This window comes from Miniopterus natalensis, chromosome X, assembly GCF_054644295.1.
Source record: "Miniopterus natalensis isolate mMinNat1 chromosome X, mMinNat1.hap1, whole genome shotgun sequence".
NCBI classification, from domain to species: domain Eukaryota; kingdom Metazoa; phylum Chordata; class Mammalia; order Chiroptera; family Miniopteridae; genus Miniopterus; species Miniopterus natalensis.
Window position 1 is genome coordinate 19,609,055 of NC_142103.1, and position 20,338 is coordinate 19,629,392.

The 20,338-nt window shown below is 38.3% G+C and overlaps 1 protein-coding gene across 1 annotated transcript in view; it reads left to right on the forward strand.

Annotated features, from left to right (window-relative positions):
- IL13RA2 (interleukin 13 receptor subunit alpha 2) overlaps nucleotides 1-15,922 on the forward strand; it is a 57,005-nt gene extending 41,083 nt beyond the window's left edge. The window contains exons 3-10 of the mRNA XM_087829413.1: nucleotides 1,531-1,682; nucleotides 2,694-2,847; nucleotides 4,112-4,232; nucleotides 8,084-8,268; nucleotides 11,065-11,213; nucleotides 12,555-12,699; nucleotides 15,007-15,119; nucleotides 15,872-15,922. Of these exons, the coding sequence (XP_087685539.1) occupies nucleotides 1,531-1,682; nucleotides 2,694-2,847; nucleotides 4,112-4,232; nucleotides 8,084-8,268; nucleotides 11,065-11,213; nucleotides 12,555-12,699; nucleotides 15,007-15,119; nucleotides 15,872-15,922 (1,070 nt within the window). The remainder of the gene's footprint in view (nucleotides 1-1,530; nucleotides 1,683-2,693; nucleotides 2,848-4,111; nucleotides 4,233-8,083; nucleotides 8,269-11,064; nucleotides 11,214-12,554; nucleotides 12,700-15,006; nucleotides 15,120-15,871) is intronic.
- Nucleotides 15,923-20,338: the final 4,416 nt, after the last annotated feature.

A 20,338-nucleotide genomic window follows, 5' to 3' on the forward strand; every position in this document is an offset into this window, starting at 1 on the left:
CAGTGTTATAAAGTATTAAAATGAACAGCAGGGCAGAATGAGAGGAAATTATCAGCAGAAAGGCAATATGATGGTCTTAGTATAGTACTAGCTTTGCTAGTAGGACAGTTTATAGAATGTTTGTTTATTTGTTTTTTAATGTTTTTATTGGTTTCAGAGAGAGGAAGGGAGAAGGAAACAGAGAGAGAAAAATCAATGATGAGAGAGAGCCATTGATCCACTGCCTCCTGCACACTCTTTATTGGGGATCGAGGCTGAAACCTGGGCATGTGCCCTGATGGGAATTGAACCTTGACCTCCTGGTTCATAGGTCAATGCTCCACCACTGAAACACACCAGCTGGGCTGTTTTTGTTGCTTTTTAAGTTACCAGATGGGGGAGCCATTGCCTCCCACTGCCTCTTCCTCCAAAATAATAGGGGCTGTTTCCTGATGTCACCTTATTCAGCTGCCTGCCACTTCTTGAATCCTTCCAAAGAGTGTCCATGGTTTGCCATACTCTAGGGATCACTTTGAACTTTCGTTTACTAGAGGATGTCATTAATCAGACTAGAGCAACAAGATCTGCCTAATTCTTTAGACCTTTGCCCAGCCGGGCGTGGCTCAGCAGTTGAGCATAGACCTGGGATCCAGGCGATCGGGGTTCGATTCCCAGTCAGGGCACATGCCCAGGTTGCGGGCTCGATCAATGACTCTCTCATCATTGATGTTTCTATCTCTCTCTCTCCCTGAAATCAATAAAGATATACTTTTTAAAAAAAAATTAAAAAAAACCTTTAGTCAAAGTAGTTATATTTCATATTTTCTATACCTTTTTTGTGTGTGCCATGATGTTATATGGATATGGTAAACACTGAATTAATACTGTTTGGTTCTTGCTATTAGAGAGATTTATGAAATAAAGCATTCCCATCCTAGACCAAATGATGATCTGTATGACCACAGAGACAACTCCATGTTGAATTTTTTGTTTCTGTGAAAACTCAGTACCTAGCTAAGCAAAGTCACATTTTGCATATGGGATTTTTTAAAGAGGAGATAACTGTGTAACAGTAATCCAGATTTTTAAACTGCTCTATTGAGATATAATTTACATAGCACAAAACTCCCCTCTTTAAAGTGCATTGTTCAGTGGTTTTTAGTATATTCACAAAGTTGTGTAACAACCACCAGTATCAAATTCTAGAATGTTTACATAAGCCCAGAAAGAAACCCCACATCTATTCAGCAGTCATGTTTCATTCTCTCCTTCCTCCAGCTCCTGGCAACCACTATTTTCTTTCTCAGTGGATTTGCTTATTCTGGATATTTTACATAAATGGAATCATGCAATATGTAGTCTTTTGTCCTGGCTTATTTCATTTAGCTTTATGTTTTCAAGGTTCTTCATATTGAGCATGTATCCATTGTACAGATGTGCCACAGCTTATTTATTCATTCATCAGTTGATGGACATATGGAAGTAATCTAGATTTAGCAATCTTTGCCATTAGATACAGGAAAAAGTAAAAATATTTTGATTTTATTTCAGTGAGTCCTCCTGAGGATTTTGAGATAGTGGATCCTGGATATTTAGGTTACCTCTATTTGCAATGGCAACCTCCACTGTTTCTGAATAATTGTGAAGAATGTACGGTAGAATATGAATTAAAATACCGAAACATTGATAGTGAAAACTGGAAGGTAAGTAAAGCATGCATTTGTGATATCAGAGGAATTATTAGAAGTTTTCTTGTGATTCCTAATGTCAGTGTCCACTCTAATTCCTGTATCTCAATAGCTATTATTAGGATATAACAAGCTACCCTGGCTACTGCTTTCTGCTGTACTTCCTGCCACAATCTATTTTCATCCCATCCAGTATTAAGACTACGATTGGAAGCATAGAAAAAAACACTTGGTCCCATGGAATATGAACTTAAAGAGTACTTACACATTTTACCATATTTTATAGTTACTTATATACCTATATATGGTTCTTATATATGCTACTGGACTGTGAATTTTTTTCTCTGTGGGAATCAAGCCATATTTATTTTTGTACTCACCCCACAGAACATAACATGGTTCTTTGCATATATTGTAGTAAATTGAAGTATTAACTATTTACATAGTCAACAAGCATGTTCATTCAAAGATTTCTATTGTACAAGGAATTCTATTATCTTTCAAATTCAGCTAGGTAGTTTCAAGGGGCAATTCAAATCAAACATTTTTTGAGCAATTATTTTGTGCCAGGCACTCTGCTAGGTATCAGGAATACAAGGATAAATGATATAGGATTTTAGTCCTCTAAGAGCTCACAATTTGTCTGGCTTTCTCCAGTTACTGCCCAGATTTTACTTTATATTATTTCTGAAAAATTCATATGACATTTGAAAGGTGATGAATCATTTACCATGTAATATGCATATGGTATATGAAAATTATCTTTTGATTTCAAGTTGATTATAGCTCAAGTCCTTCCATAGAGCCTTTTTCTCTTCTAGGATGTTTTGGGGTTTTTTGAATGAGCTATTAAGATTCAAGTGAGTTCTGTCAGAAATATGACAGATATTGTATGAGATAATCATGAAGAATTTCATAGATATTGAGACTCTCCAGGGTATTAATGACTTATTAGCCTTATTAATGTAGCTCATGATGCCATCACTGTTTCTAAACTTGACTTTGTCTCATCTTTTTATCAAACAGACCATCATTACAAAGAATCTGCATTACAAAGACGGGTTTGATCTTAACCAAGGCATTGAAGCAAAGATACATACAGTTCTGCAAGGGCAATGCACAAATGGATCTGAAGTTCAGAGTTCATGGTCAGAAGCTACTTATTGGACAAATCCTCAAGGTTAAAACAAATCTTTCCTTTCATATTTAATACTGTCAGAACAATCCATATAGGGAACAAGTCCTTTAACTATTATACATGAGATGCATGTACAATTGAGAGTGTGACACAAAATAGAATCCTTCTTAGGAGTGGGTGACTGGCCTTTTAAAATTCTTTAAGCAAACACATTTGGCAAAATCTACATCTTATCAGGCTAATATAGTTCCCAGTTTTGGGGTTATATTAATAAATATGCATGTGAGCATTTGTTCAACTTCTTGGAACATTCTAGAATCATTAATTTAGTTCTTGTGTATATGTCTATACTGTTGTAGATGGTGGGAACAGCACCAGGTGTTAGACCGGTGAGGTCAGACTGGACCTGGGTTCAGCAACTTTGGTACTTGGGTTCTGGCTAGGAAAGAATTCAGAGCCAAGACCCAAACTATAAGAGAACATTTATTTGGTTAATCACAGAGGTAGAAAAAGTAATTCCTAGAAGAAATAGGCTTAGGAAACAAGTTATAGAGGTAAAAGGAGGGCCCTTGGAGCTTAGAAGTGAGGAAGGTCAAGGTGATGTGCCTGGCGGGATGGGGAAGGGAAAGGCACAGATGTGCTCCCAGAAGGGAGAACTGCTGGGGCCTCCGTCCTAAGGGCTTTCAGGGTGGAGATTTTAGGGGAGGTTCCAGAGGAAGATCTCAATAGAATATTCAGCAGCTTTCCAAGTGTGTCCTTTCAGGGTTGTGGTCTCCACTGATTGATTGGTTGGCACCACAGGGTGTGTGGGGGGGAGGGGGGGCAGGGGTGTCATTATTCAATGCAGCTGGTCCTGAGATCAGCTGTGGTTGGTTTTGTGCCTTTTCTGGTCCTGGAGCTGAAATACAACTGAGGCCTAGATGTTATCTCTAGGGGAAAGGTCAGAGGGTCCAAACAGTGATATGCTAGGGGAAGAAAGGTGACCCTGGGGGCAAGGCCCCACCTTACACCCGGGGCTTTCCACCTTGGTGACCTCCTGTACCTGGCCCATTGTCCTTCCTTTACTCATGTGTGCCTATCTGCCTACCACTAGTACTTACACTAGTAAATGAGACCTCAAAAGGGTATTGTGTGCCTCACATAGAGTGCAGTGATTTCCAACAACTTCCTTTTGAAATGTTCTTGATTATGCTGATTGCTAAATGAAATGGAGAGGTCAAAGGAAATGAAACAAAAATTGTACAGTGATTTCCCAAATGATTCGTCACCATGTCTTTCAAGCATTCACAGTTCATTGATTCCTTAGGAAATGTGGAAACGAAAATTCAGCATATGGATTGTATATATCACAACTGGCAATATTTACTCTGCTCTTGGGAACCTGGCATGGTTGTTGATGTTGATACAGATTACAACTTGTTTTACTGGTAAGTATTTTTTAAAAAAATTCTTTATTGATTTCAGAGAGAGGAAGGGAGAGAGAGAGAGAGAGAGATAGAAACATCCATGATGAGAGTCATTGATCGGCTGCCCCCTGCACGGCCCCTGCTGGGGATTGAGCCCGCAACCTGGGCATGTGCCCTGAGCAGGAATCGAACTGTGACCTCCTGGATCCTAGGTCGCTGCTCAACTGCTGAGCCACTCCGGCTGGACACTGGTAAATATTTTTATAATAAGAATTCCATATTAGGAAAATATCTATTAAAGTTAATCCATAGTATGAGTAACTGTATTTTCACTTAAATTCATTATATTTTTCAGTGTTATATTTATGAAGTTGTTCAGTTATTTGAGGTTTTAAGTGGGAGTAAGTAGATTTAGGCTCTGGCTTCTGGAAGGCGCTCCTTTGGTGATATAAGGAATGCAACCACTGTTTCTATACTAGATTAAATTTTGTATTCTTTAGATAGATGGAGTTATAACCTAGACAAATTGACATGTTTTATAGTGTTTTTTTTTTTAAAAAAATATCTTTATTGATTTCAGAGAGAGGAAGGGAGAGGGAGAGATAGAAACATCAATGATGAGAGTCATTGATTGGCTGCCTCCTGCAGGTACCCCCTGGGGAATCAAGCCCGAAACCTGGGCATGTGCCCTGACTGGGACTCAAACCACAATCTCCTGGATCCTAGGTCGATGCTCAACCTCTGAGCCACGCCGACTGGGCGACATGTTTTATATTCTTGCTTTTTGAAAAAGAAAGTACTTATTAAAACTGGATCCTTTTTCTGACTTTCCTACCTTTGGTAACACTGAGGCTTGGAAACTTACAGCCATCTTGAATCTTCTATCTCCTTCATTCCTTAATTGTTTCATGATAACACTGATCGTGTCCTGATACTCTTTTGCAAGGCCATATATCTGACCTTTACTTCCTGTCTCTTCTATTAGAACACTGCTTTAGGCTCACCTCATCCCACACCTGCATGATTGCCATAGCTTCCCAAATGATGGTCTCTCTGCTTCCAATCTCTCCCCTTCCTAGTCATTCTACACACTGTAGGCAGATTTATCTTCCTATACTGGAATATTCATATGCCATTCTTCTGCTCAAAAACCTCCAGGGGCTACTCATTGCCTCCAGGATAAAATCCAAACTGCCATTCAAGTCTCTGCCTCATTGTATCATAGACTTTCCAACGTTACCTTCTACAGCCACCACTGTGAATGTTCCACTTCATTTAGACCCATCTCTACATTTTTTCCTCACTCATGTTAGGCACTTTTATACCTTTGTGTGCATTGCTATCTGGGACGCCCTCTGGCTTTTTCTTTTACCAACTCTCATCCATCCTTGAAGGCCCATCTGGTATTAAATTTCCTTAACCCTTTATTGATCAATCAACTTCTGTTCAGTTTTTCTCTGAACTATTATTTATTGTCCAGATGACATTTAACTTTTTGTCATATATATGTATATATGCTTTGTCTCCTCTTTTACATTTTCAAGAGATTGGTGGGCATATACTGTTTCTTATATTTCCCTTGATTATCTCTGTGCTATGCCCATAGTAGAGCATCGCTAAATATTTATTAAATGAATGAAACAAATGATGCATTTATTAAATAATAGAAAAAGCAAGAGAAGGCAAATTTTGTAAGTTTAAGGCCCAAATTGCCATGGTATTTTTCTTTAGAAAATCATAATAATAAGTGATAAAATATAAGTTATTAACAGTCCTGAAAAGGGGTCTAATCCCTGCTCTGACATCATTTCACTTGGGGATCTTGGGTAAGCAATTTCCCTTTTTGGAGTCTCAGTTTCCTCATCTGAAATTGGATGTGTCAGTTTCTAAGGTCTAACTTTTTGTTCATCAAAGTAACAAATATTAAGCAATTATTAAATACAAGGCTCTATTCTACTTAAAGAAGGCAAGAATGTGAATGAGACAAAATCCCTGCCCTCTTGTACTTTGTGTTTCATGTTTAGCGTAATTTTATCATCATCTTATAAAGTAGTGAGGGATAACTAGTAACATTATAGAGACTGGGAATAAGGGTACCATGAGGCTTCCCACCGGCGCAAAGTAAATCTGTGTAAAGTCACACCTAGAACTCAGGTCTCTACTCAGTCTGAACTAACCAAATGACTACAATTTTACAAACTCTGTCTAAAGTAAATACTTGGCATAAAATGAATTCTGTACAGTCCAGATATTTGAACCAGCATCTTACCAGCTGCTAGATTGGCCTTATTTCAAAAGGGATTTTGGTTGCTTTTGTAGATAATGTCACATTTTACATTGCAAGATTTTCTTTGGGAAAATAAACCAGGCATTTGTTGCTTTCGAAACCAGTGGGGAAATCCCTGTTAATTCCCACTAGTTTTATTACTGGGAAGAGTTTAACTTTAAATGATAGGGCAATTTCTTGTCTAGGAGATTGAGAAATTACTTACTTGCCAAATTGTTCCTCTTTTCCTTTTTGGCCCCCACTGGCTCTTCTGAAGCTCATCTCTTGATGTGTATTATAACCTCAAAGAATTTTCTTTTACTTTATTAAACATAACAATATTTTGTAAATCTGCTTTTAAATCTGCTTTCTTCAAATGTAAGTTCTCCAGTACAACACGAAAAAGAAAGTATCGCTTAGCATAAGTGTTGGTGCAAATGACAAAATTTCATTCTTTTTTTCTTGTAGAGTAATATTTCTGTATATCACATCCTCATCCATTCATCTATCGATAGACACCTAGGTGGCTTCCATATCTTGTCGATTGTAAATAATGCTTCAATGAACATAGGATGCATATATCTTTTCAGATTAGTGTTTTCTTTTTCTTTGTGTAAATATCAAGAAGTGCAAATTGCTGGATCATACGGTAGTTCTAGTTTTAATTTTTTTGAGGAACCTCCATAATGTTTTCCATAGTGGCTGCACCAATTTATCATCTCACCAACAGTGCACGAGGGTTGCCAGAGGAGAGGGGGCTGGGGGAATAGGTGAAAAAAGTGAAAGGGAAGAAGAGGTATAAACTTCCAGTTATAAAATAAATAAGCTACAGAAATGTAGTATACAGTACAGAAAATACAGTCAATAATTGTAATAACTTTGCATGGTGACAGATGGTTACTAGACTTATCAGAATGATCATTTTGTAAGGTATACATATGTTGAATCTATGTTGTACATCTAAAACTAACATTGTAAACCAACTATAATTTAAAAAAAAAAAGGCAGTATCATCCAAAATTATGTAAATCCCTGATTTTCTTAAAAGGAATCTTTTTTTTTTTAACATTGATTTGTTGTTCCACTTATTTATGCATTTATTGGTTAATCCTTTTTTTAAAAAAAAAAATACGTTTTTATTGATTTCAGGGAGAGGGAGAGAGAGATAGAAGCATCAATGATGAGAGAGAGTCATTGATCAGCTGCCTCCTGCACACATGTGCCCTGACCGGGAATCGAACCTTGATCTCCTGGATCATAGGTCAATGCTCAACATCTGAGCCACACCAGCCGGGCCTTAATAGGAATCTTATTTTTTGATTCACAAATCCTGTTGGTGAGTCAACATAAACTTGCATTATCTTTGGAATTTTGTAAAGGTTTCCATCACATTGTAAGCTCCATGAAATCATGGACTATGTCCGCTTTCCTTACTGTGGTATCCCTAGCACTTATCATAGGATCTAGCGCATAGTTGGTACTCAATAAATATTGCATGTTATTAAATGATTTTTAATTCACTTATTATCCCAGGATAATTGAAAATTGGGCACCACAATCCCAGAAGATATCAGTAAAACAATTCTTATAAAACTTCCCTTTACAGGTATGAGGGCATGGATCATGCACTACAGTGTGCTGATTACATCAAGGGTAATGGAAAAAATGTTGGATGCAGTTTTCCCTATTTGGAGGAACCAGACTATAAAGATTTCTATATCTGTGTTAATGGATCATCAGAATCCCAGCTTATCAGACCGAGCTATTTTATTCTTCAGCTTCAAAATATAGGTGAGGTAAACAAACAACTTCAAAATGTTTCTAGTTTATTTACAACCACGTGGAAGAGAAGAGATAGACATAGAGATAAAGAGATAAATAAGATAGAGATAGAGAGAGATAGAAATAAGATAGAGATAGAGATAGAGAGATAGAGATATATAGAGATGATAGAGATAGGTAGAGACAGAGATAGAGACAGAGACAGAGATATAGAGATAGATAGAGATAGAGAGACAGAGATATAGAGATAGAGATAGAGATGATAGAGATAGAGAGAGAGAGATTGAGATAGAGAGAGATAAATATAGAGATAGAGATGATAGAGATAGAGATAGATAGAGATAGAGATAGATACCTACTAAAATGGAAAGCTGGAAAAATGAGGGCCAACAGAGCATACAAGGAAGCTCTTATTAAATATAAAAATATGGAAGATAAGGAACTGAATGAAGGGTAAAGTGTCATTTTCATTTAGGACTCACAATCTACTTCCCAGCTTCAAAGGGTTGGTCTGCTATACAGTATTGTCTAGTGTTAGCGATGGAGTAATTATGGACTCACTTACTTCCAGGCCTCAACAGGTAAATGGTTGGATATTTTCTGAGTCTGGATTTTTAGCTCTAACAGTTACAACAATGACAGGTTCTAGAGTCAGCCGTAGCTGGCTCTGAATCTTGGATTTACCACTTTTTAGCTGTATGACTTTGGGCAAGTTACTTTTAACATGTGTTTAATTTCCTCATCAGTAAAATGAGGATAATAAAGGACCACCTCACCCTGGCTGGTGTTGCTCAGTGGTATCGGCTGGCAGACCAAAGGGTAACAAGTTTGATTTCTTGTCAAGGGCACATACCTGGGTTGCAGGTTTGATCCCTGGCCTTGGCAATAAATGTGTCTCTCTCTCTCACATCGATGTCTCTCTCTCTTCCTCCTCTTCCTCCCTCCCTTCCACTCTCTCTAAAAAATCAATGGAAAAATATCCTTGGGTGAGGATTAAAAAATAATAAAATAAAAGACCACCTCATAGATTTATTGTGAAATATGAATGAATTTATGATATAACATCCCTGGCTCAGTGCCTGCTACATCATAAACTCTAAATAAATTAGCTATGGTTGTGTTGTTTCTATGGTAGTAGTAGTTGTTTCTAATGCTACTGTAGGGGATAAAAATTTTTCCTTTACCTTTCTAGGTTCTTTAACTAGTCTAATAATTAAATTGACATAAGACAGATTAACAGGAGAAAAACAAATTTAATTATATATGTATGAGAGCCTCACATAGATAAGAGAGGCCCAAAGACAATAAAGCAATTGAAGTTTATATGCTGTCCTAAGCTAAGGAGAAGGGAATAAGGGTCTGGAGCTTCAAAGGGAAGGAAGACAATTCACAGGAAGATTGGAAGAGTAAAAGCTTGGTAAACAAATGTTTGCAATGCCATGCAGACACTGTGGGACACAGAGAGGACTTTGAACAAATAGTCCCTGCCAGCTGCCCCTAGCTCCCCACACCTGGCCCATACTCTTCGTAGTTATCTGTGGTGGTAGCTCTCTTCCTAGACCAAGCCCTCTATTTAAATTCTTTTGGTCAGTTAAGGGGAGGTTAAAAAAAAAGGAAAGAAAACTCTTCTTGAGCCTTTTGGATCTTGATTGTCTTCAGCTCAAAATAATCCATATGCCAAAGTGACACATTTTGGAGGGATCTATTTCCCTTCACTACAAAATGAAAGAAATGACTATAATGATTTGGATCTTCTAACTTTTCTCTTGGGCTTTAATATTTGTCAATATGTGACTCACCAAAAATTAGTTTCCAAAATAGCCAAGTTTATTAATAACCCAAATTGGGTTGGCAAGCAACTTTGATTTTAATTCACATTATAGAGAATAGCCTTGAGCCACCTGATTTATCCTGGAGGTGAAGGTTACTAGGTCTGATACCATTGTAATTAGCTAGTTATTAATAATAGGAAGAAGTAAAAGGGAGGCCAGATGTTATAAGCATGGCTATCTGGGCAACTTCACCAGGAAGCTATAACTTCACAATCCTCAGGGAACCACTGGTCTATTCCCTGCAGAACTTGAGGGGAAGGGAGAGATGGGCATATGCTCAGTGAGCTAGGGTGATATAGGGAAGGTGCTTGCTGCCAGTCAAACCTGGGAACAGAGATCATTGACTAGAGGGGGTCAATGTAAGGGATTGGGATTATGTAGCTCCAAATTTTCATGGAGCCAATGCAAGTTCATGAAAATTTGGAGATAGATAATCCCAAGACAAAGGAGTTCATGCTCTTGGCTCTTGGTTCTTGGCTCTTGGTTTTTGGCTCTGTTGGAACCCTTGGCTCTCTTGCTCTCTGGCTTTGCTCCTGCCCATGTTCCCTCCATAGACATGTGGCCTTACAGACCCCACATGCAATGGACTGATAGACTGCAACTGGGAACACAAATTAACCCAGCCTGATGCTGGATTAGATTGTGCAAATATGGAATGGAAATTCTGGGCTATGACTTAAATTCTAGCCCTGCTAAAGGCACAGCTGGACTTTTTCCTTGGCGGGACAGAAGGAGATGAGGCCTTGGAAACTCAGGGGTTTAACTCTATGCAAATAAATGCCACTCATTCTCCTGTCGGAGTCTCAGAAAATTCCTTTTCTCGTGACATTGCAAGAAGCCCACACACCCTGCCCGGCAACAGGTGGGGACAGGGAGAGCTCCCCACTGATAACAGGTTTCCTTTCCTTTTGATAAGAGCTACCGCTAAACTTCAGTACCTTGCATGTTGAAATGGTTTCTTTTTGCTTTTCAGTTAAACCTTTGCCACCAGACTATCTTAGTATTATTGTGAAGAATTCAGAGGAAGTTAACCTGGAATGGAACGTGCCTAAAGGACCCATTCCAGCAAATTGTTTCATTTATGAAATTAATTTCACAGAAGATGATACTACTACCTGGGTGGTATGAACATTACATTTATTTGGAAAAATCATAAATATAGCCTTTTAAATAAAATAGCAAACTTGAGAACCAATCAATTAATATCCACACGAGGAACAGTATATGACATTTATCTTATTTTAATTTCTAAAAAATCAAATAATCTAGTGGACAAAAGGAAGACTTTTGCTGTCTGAAAGTGTAATCAATCAGACCAATTTCAAAGCTACATAGGACCTTAGAGATAGTCCAGTTACTTATTTTCAATAATGTGTCAATAAATTAAAGTTGCCAAGTACACGAATAAGATGGATTATGAAGAGATCTCAGAGAAAAAACAAAAACAAAAAACACAAACATAGAAACCACTTCTTGAGGAACAGCTACTATCAGGTCAAAATTGGTCTGGTTGGGCTTCCTGAGAATTGCTTGTAGCAAGGAAGAGAGACTAACTGGGGAAGTACACTGATTGCCCTCCAGCACCCACAATGTGATGATGATGCCTTTAGCCCCACATCATTATATGTTAATTTTATTCATTGGTTTCCAACTTAGAGAATGGTGGAGATAAGTAGGTGAGGCATTAGTTCAATCAGTTTATTTCATAATCATGAGAAAATCCAGACTTGGATTGATTTATAAGTCCCAAGGAAGTGAATTGATTTACAGTCAATTTAACAGCTAGAACTAAAATCCAGATTTTATTCCCAGTCCACTTTAACCAGAGAAAAGTTACAACAGAAAAGCTGTTATTTTGGGTGAGAAACACTCTTCAGCTCTTTGAAATGTAAAATTACAGTAATCGCTTTAGTAATTTTTTTTCCTTTGAGATCATCCAGCTTTGTGCATTCTCATATCTGAAAGGGTAGCTTCATGCCAAGCCCTGAGCACTGCTACACAGGTCTTAACCAAAATAAGAATAAAGGAAAAAAAGTTTCATGTATGAATTTTGTTGTTTCCATAGAAACAGCATTCACGTGATGGCTGTCTTTTTAATTCAGTGTATGTAGCATTTTCCAGTTCATGGAATCTGGGAAATTTGACACTAATCCAAATACTGGGTGTCATAAACACCAAAGCTACCTAGCAATTTTGTCCTGTTACACATACCCTTTACTGCATGTAATTCATTATTACTATAGAAAAATTTAAAATATAGATAAGGAAGGGAAGAAAAAATGAAAGAAAGTAACCCACTTTACAGAGAGATAATCACTGTTAGGATTTTGTATATGCATTCCTAGTCATTTGATGCATATATCTTATGTAACAAAACCCACTTTGTAAGTGACAAAACAAATGGGATTGGTCTAGCTGCAATCAGATCAAATAATGCCACCTTATTTTTTCCTTGGCTTTCAGACTACCACATTTGAAAATGAAATGTATGTCACAAGAACATCAAATGAAAGTCAGGAATTATGCTTTCTGGTGAGAAGCAAAGTGAATATTTATTGCTCAGATGATGGAATTTGGAGTGAATGGAGTGATATACAATGCTGGACAGGTATGAGATAAAAGAACAGCAGCTAAATAACTGGAGCAATTTGCCAGTAAAATTTTCTTTCAGTGTATTTTGTAATTGCAGAAATAAAAAGGCTCTTTCATATAGCCTATAATCAGAGAAGATAAATTAGCAAGCACCTCAATTGAACATAGATTTATGGAAAATTTCATATTCAGGTTTAACTAGGAATAGGTAAACTAGTTTAATTAAGAGTCTTCTTATAGTTCTATTACCAACATTCTCGTTTTTCTGACGGTCAGTAAAGAGAACATGCTAGTTCTTTTTGGAGGAGCCTATATTAACAATATGTTTCTATGCTTTCAAGTTTTAAGAGAACAGAAGTCTTAAAGCAAGGATACGTCAGCATATACTTGTTTTTTGAGTGTCTAATACTGTGCCTAATGAATATTTTTCTAATTAATATGTCATCATTAGTAAAATGCAAATTCCACTCACTTCCAACACTGATTTAAAGTGACAGGATAAAATAGATATTGAAATAGCAATATAAACCAAAAAGCCTTGAGAATGAGACAAATTATTATTGTGCTTTACAGTATACTAGCTTTGTCAATAGAAATGAGTAATAATTTTTTGAAATCAAAGTAAATTAACTTAGCATTACTCTTTCAGGTATATAGGTATGTAAATACATATACAGATATAGATACAGACAGATACTGGCATTTCTATTATTCATGCCCTTTCATTATACTAGAATTGCTGTTTGACTATGTATCTCTCTTAATACAGTGCTACCATTGTTCTCTTTCACTTATCAAATATTTATTAAGCACCTACTATGTGTCACACTTTTCAGGCATGAGAGATACAGCAGTAAAAAGAAAAATTCCTATCCTCACAAAGTTTATAATTTATTCCCCAGTTGAGTAGAGATAAGCAACAAACAAAGAAGCCAAATATATAATCACTAAGGAGAAAAAATAGTCAGAGAGAGGGAGAACTCAGTTAACCAAGAGATAATATGAAATCAGAATGAACACTTACTGGTTCTACTTTTTTCATTTGGTCACTGCTATGAGAAATCTGGAGACTCTATGGGACTGACTTTGAGAAAGTCATGTCCCGAATATCTTACCATTTGTCAATGTATAGTTTAGGTGAGTTTTTAGCCACATCCTCAAAATATGCATCTTTTTATGTATTTTACATAGTCTTAACCATGATATTGATTACTGAGATTTCTTTTTCCCTGATGGGCATCTCTTGGTAAATTCTTAGTAACTTTGGGTTAGGAACAAAGAATTTCCTGAGATTCATGTGGTCTTGGTTCTTTAGGCTATTTTTTATTGGATGTTTGAAGTTATAAAAAATAGGACAATTATTTTGAAATGAAAATATATCTTCTTCAGGACTGATTCCATATAGAGAAAAAGCAGCTGGAATCTCAGGAAAGAAGCCTACTTTCCCACTGTTTTTTGCATGCCCCAAACTTACGTTATTAGTCATTTCTCTGGATTATATCCTTACAAATCTTAACTGAACTGACCATATGAATTTAACTTAGTAGAAAATAAGATCCTAAGGGAATAGGACAAAGAAAAAGGTGGGGTTGGGGGTAGGTTTCAGTGTAGGTATGGGCCTAGGATTCAAGATGCTCTGGAGAACTACTTCAAAACAAGTAAGAGATACTAGTTTTGGAAGGACAAGTTTAAGCTTTGTCTACTTTTCAAGTCTGACTAGTGATTGCTCATTTCTTGCTATGTAGAAGAACCATTAAAAGTTCACCCCTAAAAGAAAAGAGAAACCTCATATCTTTGGTCCCTGAAATGTGAGACTGCCTTAAAGCCATGGCCTGTAAAGACTACTCCCGTTATTCGGTATTCACCCAGGGGCCCACTCTGAAGACCAGCTCTTGCTCGCTACAGCATTACATGAGACAAACATTTTACTTACTGAGAGTTCAGCGATACGAAAGATCTATTTATCTTGTCGCTTGGCTAATGTTTCATCATTTTGTTCCTATGGAAAATTCACAAGATCAATTTCTAAACAAAATCATATTAGAAAATAAGAATTTGGGCTTTGGGGAGTGATCTTTCTAAGCAAAATGAAGAGATGTCACAGTTCAGTAAGATAGTTGTTGTATATAAAAAATGCACAAATGAGAGGAATGCTATACTCAGACATAACTATGGCATCTATGCACTGGCAAAGACGGCAGCAATTTCCAAGTTAAAGCTCAAATCTTCACCATTTACTAGATTATTTATAAAATAATTTAGTTTCAAAGGTAATTGTAAACATCTAACCTTTCTCCCCTTTTTTTGTGATTTTTTCACATAGATGGCCTACAGAATGAAGTCTTATCTTTCTTGATACCATTTACTCTTGTCTTATCTTTCATTTTGTTAATAACTTGTCTGCTTATGACTAAGCATAAGGCTTTACTGAAAATGGTAAGTTGTATAACATTATAATACTCATTCTGGGACAGTAGATAACAACAAAAAAAAATGTCCTACATTTAGGACTGAGGACGTACATTTTATAATTTTGCCTGCACACTGGGTGTACAATTGATGTTGTTGTATGGATTGTGATAATGTCTTCAGAAAATACAGCAATTTAAAAATTAACCCTAAAAAGCTACATTTTAGGGTGGATTTACTTTTGCTGAAATAAAAGAATAATGCTTTAGAACATGAAACACTATTTACCTTTAGATTAGGGAAAAATATAAGGAAAGAGTTAAAGGAGAAAAGCAGGATTGGGAGAAAGGAAGAGTGACTTCAAATGGACATACTCTGAAATATATTACTAGTGTGCCAGAGGCAAAGGGTCACAAAAATTCAAAACCATGGTGTCTACCCTTCAAGAGGTCATGCTCTAGCTGAGGGAGATGGAATTCCTACAAAAAATATAACCTGCATTGTGAGCTGATTTTAGATGATTTCCATTCGAGTTGTACGGATAATGGAGTAGAATTTCAGAAGATGGAGGGATCACTGTGGGCATTCAGGAGGAATTGTGACTTGGAGGGAAATATTTTAATGTCAAGTCTTTTAAAGATAAAGAGAACTGTGTGTATGAAATGTTTCACTTTATTTCTCTGCTGAGTGTTTTTTGCATATTCCTGTGAGTTATTAAGTCAAATAGTTTGTGTTATTAATGATTATTTGTTGTTAATGAAGCTCTTTTTTAATTTCAGATTTTCCATTCAAAACAAGAAGTCTTTTCTCATCCAGAGACATTCTGTTGACTCAATCATTTCGTCTTATGGCCAAATGTTAACTACGAGTCTTATTGAACTGAATTTGTTCTACGAATGTTGAATAAATCTGCTTTTAAAAGCATCATTGTATCTAGGTAGTCTTTCGAGTACTCAAACTCTCAACTACTAGTACCTTTTCTAGATTATATTCACACGGTTTTTCCCTATTAATCCATGGTGAGGGTGCTGTACCTACAGAAGTCAAGGGATGGGTCAGATTCTATTCAGGGATGTATTGTTAGCAGCAGAAAAATGGCACCAGGTGTTACCCTCAGTTCAGCAACCTCAGTTCTTGAGTTCTGGCTAAGAGAAGAATTCAGAGCCAAGACGCAAATTATATGAGAAAGTTTATTTAGAAAGTCACAGAAGTAGTCGAAGGCCTTTAGAGCTTAGGAGAAAGGGAGAGAGAGATGCGCTTTGAGGGACTAAAGGGAGAAGAGGCTTGAGCATGCTCCAGAAAAGAGAGAGAGGGCCTGTGCCCTGGGGAATGGCAGGGGTATGCTCCGTAGAGAGAGCCCCTTGCTGGGTCCTCCATCCTGAGGGCTTTTATCTGAGGTCTCAGGGGATGATCTCAATAGAATATTCATCAGCTTTCCGGGTGCATCTCCTCAAGGCCTCTGTCTCCACTGATGGGAGTCTTCACCTGGTTTTGCTGCTTTTCTGGACCTGGAGCTGAAACACAGCTGAGGCCTAGATGTCATGGCCTGGGGTTAATGCTTTAAGGGAGAGGTTGTGCAAGGTCTTCAGTTTTGTCTGTTGCTAGGCACCTGGGGCTCCTGGCCCTGGTGACCCTCTGCACCTGGCCCATCTTTCCTGCTCTGCTCATGCCTATCTAACTGCCTACTAGATTAATAAAACAAGGTGATTTTGCAATTTGCACTAAGCCATAGAGATATTGTCGACTTTTTTTTTGTGTGTTTTTTTTTGTTGTTGTTGTTAATCCTCACCTGAGGAAATTTTTTCCATTGCTTTTCAGGGAGAGTGGAAGGGAGGGAGGGAGGGGGAGAGAGAGAGAGAGAAACATTGATGTGAGAGAGACACATTGACTGGTTGTCTCCCATATGAGCCCTGATAGGGGGCGGGGAGCAAACCCAAAATGCAGGCACGTGCCCTTAACTGGGAATTGAACCAGAGACCCTTTGGTGTGTGGGCTGATGCTCTAACCACTGAGCTACACTGGCCAGGATGAGATATTGTTGAATCTTGAAAGATGAGAGTCTAATTTTTTTAAAAAATTGCACTTGAAAGTATTCACCATAAATAAGGTAGGTCAGCTTTAAAAACAACCTGTGGAGAGGATTAATAAAAAGTTTAAAATACATTCAGAGTTTAAAGTGTGCTTCACATTTAATGAAAGAAGTGAGAGGAATTCGGGGCACCTCAAAGACTGAAAATAATGAAATGACTAGAAATCACATTTGAAAACTTCAGATGTCACAAACTACACAATAAAAGTTTGGGAGTTTCTTATACTAGTTGGCAGGCAACATTTCCTCCTTTTTGATGGTGTGATTTTTTTTTCCAGTTGAGAGACCCATGTCACTCAGACCTTACTGGGCATGGGTCTAAACTGCCTTTGTCCAGTCCCTTCCCCCATCAGTCAGCTGGGAATAGCCTTGGAGAATGTTAAATGCACATTTTTGGCAAAGCTGTGTAAATGGCATGCCTATATTATCTGGTCTCCCCTTTCACTCCTTTCCTGTTAAATAATAACCAGGTTATAATGACATCATTATCAATGACATTAAGTGAGGACTTACTGTATAACACTATTTTAAAATGGAAAAGACTAAAACAATATAATGGAGAAGCAAGTCCGTTGGCAAGTCCATATAGCTTTGTCATTGTTACTGATCATATATCTCTAAGAGGGAAAAAATAGCTAAAACTTTAGTGTGTAGGAGAGGAAAAATAATTTTACCTCTATCCTTCTAGGTTCTTGGCTGAGACCACCCCCTACCCCATAATAAAAGACATTTTAACAGGAGAAAAACAGAAGTTTAATAATATGTATACCTCCTGTATACATGGGAGAGACTCAGGAAAACTGAATAAGTCTCCAAAATGTCCAAGCCACCAGTTTAAATACCATCTCCAGTTAAAGACAAAAGAAGTGGTGTGGGGGAAGGGAGGCGAGTTAAGGGAGGTCACCAGGAAAAGCATAGTAAACAAGGGTAAGGTTATTATATAGATTTAAGTCAGTTACCTTCTCCATTGATAAGTCTTTAAACATTTAGTTATCTTCCTTTTCCTGGCATAGAGAGGGCACCCCGACAAATGGAGATTCCCTTGTAAAAATGTCTCTTGTTAAAGGGTAAGTTCTACTTAGTTTTCAGAGCTTTTCCTATGTCTGCTATTTTTTTTTTTTAATTTATCTTTATTGCTGAAAGTATTACAGATATCCCCTTTTCCCCCTCATTGGGCCCCTCCACCCTGTGAGGCCGGAACTGCCGCCATTTTAGGAAGATTCCCCATCTCAGGTATCAGCTTACCTGCCTGAATGTATATGTAACCTTATCTAACGTCTGTAACCCCGCCCACTATTTTTGCGCCACAAGCAGGCCCAACCTACGACCCTATAAAGCTGACCCACGCCCTTTGTTTGGGGCCCAGAATTAGGAGACTGCCTCCTCTGGGACCGCATGCCTTAAATAAAGGCATCCTTTTGCCTCCTCCCGTGTACCGCCTGAGTCTTTTCCGCTACACCTGCACACCCCTCCCCTACAAGACCTTCACCCACACTATTGCCTATGTCCATGGGTTACGCATATGCGCATATAAGTTCTTAGGCTAATCACTCCCCACCCACCCACCCCTGCCTTCCCTCTGAGATTCATCAGTCTGTTCCATGCTTCTATGTCTCTGGATCTATTTTGTTTATCAGTTTATTTTGTTCATTAGATTCCACATATGAGTATGATCATGTGATACTTATCTTTCTCTTTTGGCTTATCTTGCTTAGCATAATACTTTCCAGGTTCTTCTATGCCATCTCAAAGGGTAAAATATCCTTTTTTACAGCTGCATAGTATTCCACGATGTAAATGTCCGAGAAGGTGCTTGATATGATTTCAATCTTCTTGAACTTGTAGAGACATGTTTTGTGTTTTAACATGTGGTCTATCTTTGAGAATGTCCCATGTGCACTTGAGGAGAATGTATATTCTGCAGCTTTGGGGTGAATATTCAGGAAATGTCAATTAAATCCATCTGATCTAGTGTGTCATTTAGACTCACTATTTCCTTGTTGATTTTTTATCTGGAAGATCTATCCAGTAAAGTCAGTGGGGTGTTAAAGTCCCTTACTATGACTGTATTGCTGTCCATCTCTCTCTTAAAGTCCTCCAGAAGTTTTGGGGGTTTTTTCAGCCTGTGTGAGTCTTTGTTCTGAGGTGGGTCTCTTCTGTCGATAGATTGCTTATCTCCATTTCATTTAGCTCTTCTTCTGGAGAATTCTTTTGTTCTTTCACTTGGGGCTTGTTTTTTTTGTCTTCCCATTTTGGCTGCCTGTTTGGATTTGTTTCTGTGTATTAGGTAGATCTGCTAGGACTCCCAGTCTTTTGGATGGTCTCTGGTGCAGGCCAATGTCAGACACTGTTTGTGACTGGCCTTTAGTACCCTGTTTGAAGCTTTTCTCACTTCATAGCTTGCTGCGGCTGGGTGGGTTTGGAAAGGATCAAGTTGTGCACCAAGGTCTGCTTTTCCAAGCCCTGGGTCCAGAAGCAAATCAGGCAAAGACTCAAAGCACCCAGAAGCTGATTGTTATTCAGTCTCTTGATGAGCCTCAGGCTGTAGAAACTCCACAGGGTGGGGCAGCTCATTGTTGTTCAGTCTCTTAATGAGCCTCAGGCTGTAGAAACTCCACAGGATGGGGTGAGAGGTTTTCAATGGGTGGGGCAATTGCTTACCCTCCAGGCAAAAGCTGCTTGGGCCAGAAATTCTGCCTGAGAAAGATGTCCCCTGCAGTATGGGGGAATGACTCAGCACAGGAATCCAGAGGGGTGCCCTCTGAGCTCTATCCTCCAAGCCAGCATCCCTAGTTTCTCCTCACACAGCTCTAGTCCACTCTGTTCAACCCCCGCTGGAGCCCAAGGTGAGTGGCTGCACACAAAACTTTGTACATGGGTTCTTTAAGGGGGTCTCTGCCTTTCCAGCTGTCTCTCTCTGGCAGAGAGAAACCCCGCTGCTTTTCCCAGCCAGATGTTATGTGGGCACCTTTCTCAGTTCTGGTGCTCTGGGTTGGGGAGCCCAGCCTGAGGTTTAGACCCCAGAGCCCTCAGTGGGAACCCCCCACAGCTGAGATATCCCTCTGGACCTTCAGCTGCTGCCTGTGGGAGCCCAGCCAGCCCTCTGCACTTCCTACCAGTCTCTATGCCATCTCCACTTCTTGTCCTTGGTTATGAG